Below are 6,286 nucleotides of genomic sequence, written 5' to 3'. Positions count from 1 at the left end.
TAGCATCTACACAACAGTACGAGGTTCAAGGTTTAGTCTCTACACAATAACACAAGGTTCAAAGTTTAGCCTCTACACAATAATACGAGGTTAAAGGTTTAGCCTCTACACAACAATACAAGGTTCAAGGTTTAGCCTCTACACAATAATACTCCCCCACGATGTTGATATATTTAAATTTTATGTAAATTGGATTAAATAAATGAATTTTAGGGTCAAAAAGTTCAAGCTTGCATTTAGCCAACACAGCATCTAGAGGGGGAGTGGGGTAATTCTATAGTATGATTATATATACCCGTGTCGAAACTTAAGTCTAAAATATATAAAACTTTTTCTATCTGAGTTTATTTATTTCTCTTTAGCTGACAGGGTTTTGGACAAACAATCAACTTATATACTGTGGTGAAGATTAAAACAGGTTTTGATTTCTCTTATATATTTTCTATTGGATACAAGTTAAACTTTGTATCTAATAGGTTTATTACCCTTGTGAATTCGTCAGTTTCGTCTTCGAAATCGAACTCGGCGAACTCATTTTCTTCTATCTCGGCAAACTCATTGCTCTACAAATATAATAATTAAAACGTAATAATATTATGAGAGCGGGTACGAACGATTGAGGTCAAGGACCGGATTTTTAAGGGCAGGGACAAATGACTGAATAAGGAAGAGCGAATAATTGTGGGCAGAGACGAATGATTGAAGGCGGGAACGAATAATTAAGGGTAGGACGAAGCCTGAAGGATTAAGGGAAGAGACAAGGACAAATAAATGAGTAAGGGGGGGGGGGTAAATAATTGTGGTACGAATAATTAAGGACAGGGACGAATAATTAAAGCCGAGGACGAAAAATTAAGGGCGTGAACGAATGATTGAGGGCAGGGACGAATGATAGAGTATGTAAAATACCTGTTTAGCTGCTGCCAAGGCTCCAAGAGTATGCAGAAGAAGAAAAGTAAAGATGAAAGTAACCGTGTAAACAAAAAACCCTCGCATGCTTAATCCTGAAAAATATGAGCAGTGTAATGTGCAATCGGAATCATTTCAGAAGTACTGTTAATCGATAGGACCAACGTTCGTTTGGACTAATGTTCATCTAGACTAACATAGTCCTTTTCAAAATATTGTTAACTAATTAACAAAGTATTTTAACAGAACAAAAAATTTATGAATTATTGTTATTATTTGAGGGTTAGGTTATGACAATTTCTGGGACGAGCACTGAATCTATAGGATAATTAAGGGCCGAGCGCCGCGGACTATGGGCCAAGTTCGACAGCTAGGACTGGCTAGGGGCCAACGCTGCGCCCACAAATCTCTAAATGATGTTATCTATGTGCTAAAACAGATTTCTATTTCTTGAAAGACCTGTGGGGGGGGGTCCAAAAATCGTATACTAGGAAATTACCCCCGGTTATTTAACAGATGACTTTTGTGCATGCAATTTAACGTCAGTTAAATCGGCCTTAAATTTAATAAATTTAAGACATATCGTACAATCTACAAATAGGAATATCACCTAAAGAGCACTTTATGACTGTAAAATTTACTGAGGTGAAGTGTAAATTTAAACAGAAAATGTAAAAAGCTCATAATATACTTGAGCTCGATACTTAGAATATTTCAATATATTATCTTGAATAAATAGTGTTAACTGGGAGTATTGTAACGTGTCGTAGCTTTAAATTGACATTAGTCTTCGACCTCTCTCCCTTCCCCATCCCTCCCTTCGCCTTCCCTTTAAGACCGGCTACAGTCAGCATTATGTAAGCTAAGCTGGGCGGTGGAGGGGAAATTTGGAGGGGAGGGAGGGGTGAAGTTGTACTGTTGGAATTATTTGGTATGGCTTCATCGATTAAAAACGACCTTGTCCTAGTCTGAACTTTTCTAAGCATTCACTTTTGACGTTGTGAAAATTAATAAAAACAAAGAAAATTCTTAATATCTGATTTTTATTCATTACTATTCGTTTATTTTTGTGGACAAAATATATTGCAGATGACGACCGATTATTTTGAGAAATCAGACTTGTTGTTTCAAATTCTTTGCGCATGCGCAAATATTCAAACAGATGATTACAATTGTTGTTTTATGTTTACACTATGGTTTACACTTAAAACTTAAAACTTAAATTCGTTGTGTGGATACCTGTTTGGTCTACTCCTGTTTGAATTATTGTTCATTTGAACTTCTGACATGACGTCATATCCTTTAGTTCAATTGAACTTTTCTTTATATTTAATTTTGTTATAATTCATGATGTTAGGTCATACAATTAAATTGATTATATTTAAACACTAAGAAATAGTTCAAATGAAAATAAAAATAGTTCATATGAACCAAAAAATAGCTCACACGAACAAAAAAATTGTTTAAATGAACAAAAACATAGTTCAAATGAACAAAATCAGTTCAATTTATTTAGTTTGTATTATTTCAGAGTTAAGTTAGGTTAGGACAGGCTAGTGGCCGAGCGCTGCAGTAAGGAAGGACAAGGGGATGAGCGCTGCGGCCAGGACAGGCTAGGGGGCCGAGCGCCGCGGCTAGGACAGGCTAGGGGGCCGGGTGCTGCGGCCACATGACCAAGTTAATCATTGTGTAACATATGAGATGCATATACGAAATTGATAGAATGGGGGGAGTCAGGTGGGTGTCCAAAAATCGTTCTTGGTAATTTCCTAGTATACGATTTTTGGACCCCCCCCCCCTCCTATCAATTTTGTACATGGGTCTGACAGGAAGTGTCTTAACTTAATGTTGAAAATGAAGGACTGTACTCGGCCCATAAATTGACTTAACCTAACCTAACCCGGCCCTGATAAAATGAAAAATAAATATTTTTGTTGCAAATAGTTGAACTCTAGGTCAGGTTCAAAATTAATAGGTAGGGGGGGGGGTCCAAAAATTGCTCTCTAGGACAGACCCTTTCTGTGTATTTTTAAATGTTTAAAATAAATTATTTTCAGGAATTTATAAAAATGAGCGGGAAGGAGGGACCTCAGCCTCCCCCACTACAGCTCTCCTCGGGGGTATGTTAATTTAAATTTAACAATGTAGCATTTTTAAAGCTTTTATACTATTTTCGTTTTAAGATGCTGAAGTCTTTTAAACATTTTTAAATTCCTAATTCATTTTTTTTAGATACTATCTGCCATTTCATTCTTTAGACGATAAGTCAAATGTTGGCGCGTTTCATAAAGCCATACATTTTATAATTTAAGTCGAAAAGTAGCTGTAATTGTTTGTTTCATAAATATTAATTTTTACAGAACTATTTTGTAGCATTATTATGGAGGTTGAAGCAAAAAGTAGCCACACATCAAATAATATGAGCTGTTTAAGGGCGTTTGAGGGGGATGGGGCGTGGGGGGAAGGAAGGAAAAAAGGGTGAAAGAAAACCAGGGAAACCCTTTTAAGGGTAAATATGATTTTTTCTCCTTAATGAAAAGGGAAGGAATAAGGAAAAGGAGTAAAAAGAGGAAATCTATATTTTATCTACTACTTGGTTCACACAGGAACTAAGCAAACTAGCAAATTTTTGCTCAATGGTAATGTATTGTTTTCTCTCTTTAAAATGCTACTTAGGGGGACCTGGTAAGTTGTTATTGACCTTTTAGGGTACCAAAAAGCTCCCTTATNCTTTCTGCACAAAACTTATTCAAACTTGCTCTTATTATTTACAATTTATGCAGGTTTGTGTGAGTATCAGTTCTGCTCCTATTGAACTAAAAAGTGGCCAAGTGCTGCCATCGCAGATTAGGTAATTTTATTTTATGTCGTTATTTTTGAATATTATAAATTACTAGCTGAAGGGCTCGACGTTGCCCGTAGAATAAAAATAAAATTCGATTTAAAAAAGCGATTTTTGAAAAATTTAAACTTTAGAATTTCTTAAGCCTTTGTTACCCCCAGGGTATCCATGGGTTTCCTCCAAAATTTAAGCCCATTCGGTCCAGCCGTTCGCCCGGCTATAGGGAACATATTTACGAATGTCTTGTTTTATTATATAGAATAAAATTATCAGATTTAAATTATTATTATCGTTGTTTTAAAGAATAGTGAGTTAAGAAGATACGATTTAAATAACACGAGAACATTTTGTCCATGGAAAGTAAGATAAGACCGAGAGCTTGGAGATTTCTTGAAATAAATAAGACTGAACCCTAAACTAAGTTTCAATTCCCCGTCTTGGAAGTCATTTTTTTTTTAATTTAGTTATACGACTTCTCCTACACTGGTAACACAGTGATCCAAAGGTTGCAATCTCTCACGCTAAAATAGATGAGAATTTGTTCAAAACTTAAAAAAAATAAGCTATGAAACAAATTTTTTACACATTCTAAACTGTACATATCTAGGGCTACAAAAAAGTATGAGCGAGTTCGTACGGTAAAATAAAAGGCCACATTTTTGTGATGCTTTAAAGTCGACCCAGTGCTGAAAATTTATGCAACTTTTTACAGCAATGTGGATCTATGTATATCAAGTTAAACTCGGCGGCGGCTAGTTTAACTACAATCTTGTTTATAAATTCCAAACTCTGTATCTCATCTGTATCTATAATATGCTTTTTTAACATGATTTTAATCTGAGGCTATTCTGCGTACAAAACATTGTCAAATGTCCATGATTGTGAAAGAAGTATATGTTAATTATAGCGCTAGTTTTTATATCTTAAAGTCCAAAATTTTTCGATTACAGCACCGTAATTGAACATGTAAAGATAATTATATTTTTATTGTTGAAGTGAAACCATATTTACCTAAACCTACAGAGCATCCCATATCATATTTACCTAAACCTACAGAGCATACCATATCATATTTACCTAAACCTACAGAGCATCCCATATCATGTTGGATATCTCCAAGCTATAACGCCAAAATCCGCACTCAATATTCGAATTATTTTATATTAGTCTTATACATTTTTTTAAACGATTCATTCTGATTAGTCCCTATAATCACAATTTAGAGCTATAAGCGATGATGTGGGACACCACGTAGTATTTTTTGCCACTGGAAAGATTTGCAAAAACTTTACCATAATTATTTTTTTTTTCATCTCAGGATCCCAAATGTTGGTGGAACTTCCATACAAAGAGTTCCAATTGGTTCCATTGGTTCCTCGTCAGTTCAGCAACGCAGCATTTCACATCCTCCATTGGTACGTAGGTCCATATTCATCAAGCGAAAGGGACTTTTTTGGGGCAGTTTATACATCCATACTATGGATTCCATAGATAACTTACTGCTTTAAGTGTTGTGATTGAGAAATTAAGCAGGCTGCAGCAAAATATCAGTCATTGAGATCTATTATATATATATAAAAAGGGATTAGGGTTATTTATACGGAATCTCCCAATTTCTCAGTCCACATGTTCTCAACCTTTGTAAGCCAACATATGGATTGAGAAATTGAGGGAGGGATGGTGTGTTAATTATTGTGAGAATGGGGGGGGGGGTGAGAATGAAAGCGTAATATAGCCCCCCCCCCCTCCCCATTCCATATTAATAACTAACTACTTAAAATTTCCAACTCCTGACTAAATGCCCTTTTCATGCCAATATCAGCAATTAACATAAATTTGTTGCTTGTCATCATGGATTGATTAGTAAAAGTGGCATATATAGCTGAAAGAACTTCATAATTATACATGATAAGTTAAAGAATGATTACGAAAAACGTTTTTTTTTTCGGGTCATAGAAACATTTGAGAGAATCGAGGAAAAATAATCACTACAAATTGAATAAAAGCATTTATCTTTTCTTCATCACAAATTATGCGAAAGGGATTGTTAACGTTATTATATGGGACCCTTCGTTATGAGAAAGGGCATGACCGATTCACTACGGTTCCCTTTTTATCTTCGACCGAACTAAAATGATGAGAATATTCACATTTTTCTATGCTAAAAGTTAAAACTGATTATGTATAGTTTTCTTGGATTTTACGCAGCAGAATAAACAAAATTTAGCACACAGACGAAAATAGCTTCCTCATTTTTTTTTAAGATGAAGGTTTAAAGGGTACCGTCCTGAATCGTACATACCATCGGAGGGGTAATGTATTTTTAGTTGTTGTTTTGGCGAAGATAGTTGAGATATATCTATCCCTGGTGTCTATATTAAGGTAACTGTAGTCCCTGCACCAGGACGAGTTCTCGGATCTGTTTCTAAACCAAGTCTCTCATCTGTATCCAATATAACCATGCTCCCGAGTTCAGGTAGAAATGACCACACGGAGATTTTAAGATGTCAAAAGCTAAATGTTGGGGAAACCCTT

The 6,286-nt window shown here is 35.3% G+C and overlaps 1 protein-coding gene across 1 annotated transcript in view; it reads left to right on the top strand.

Annotated features, from left to right (window-relative positions):
- Positions 1 to 2,970: 2,970 nt before the first annotated feature.
- The window catches only part of LOC111696118 (histone deacetylase complex subunit SAP130-A), a 17,915-nt gene continuing 14,599 nt past the window's right edge, over positions 2,971 to 6,286 (top strand). The window contains exons 1-4 of the mRNA XM_023465663.1: positions 2,971 to 3,029; positions 3,693 to 3,760; positions 5,070 to 5,166; positions 6,134 to 6,227. Of these exons, the coding sequence (XP_023321431.1) occupies positions 2,979 to 3,029; positions 3,693 to 3,760; positions 5,070 to 5,166; positions 6,134 to 6,227 (310 nt within the window). The 5' untranslated portion in view covers positions 2,971 to 2,978. The remainder of the gene's footprint in view (positions 3,030 to 3,692; positions 3,761 to 5,069; positions 5,167 to 6,133; positions 6,228 to 6,286) is intronic.

The sequence above is a fragment of the Eurytemora carolleeae genome, unplaced genomic scaffold (genome assembly GCF_000591075.1).
Source record: "Eurytemora carolleeae unplaced genomic scaffold, Eaff_2.0 scaffold203, whole genome shotgun sequence".
Taxonomy (NCBI): domain Eukaryota; kingdom Metazoa; phylum Arthropoda; class Copepoda; order Calanoida; family Temoridae; genus Eurytemora; species Eurytemora carolleeae.
This window is presented reverse-complemented; position numbering and strand designations above follow the sequence as displayed.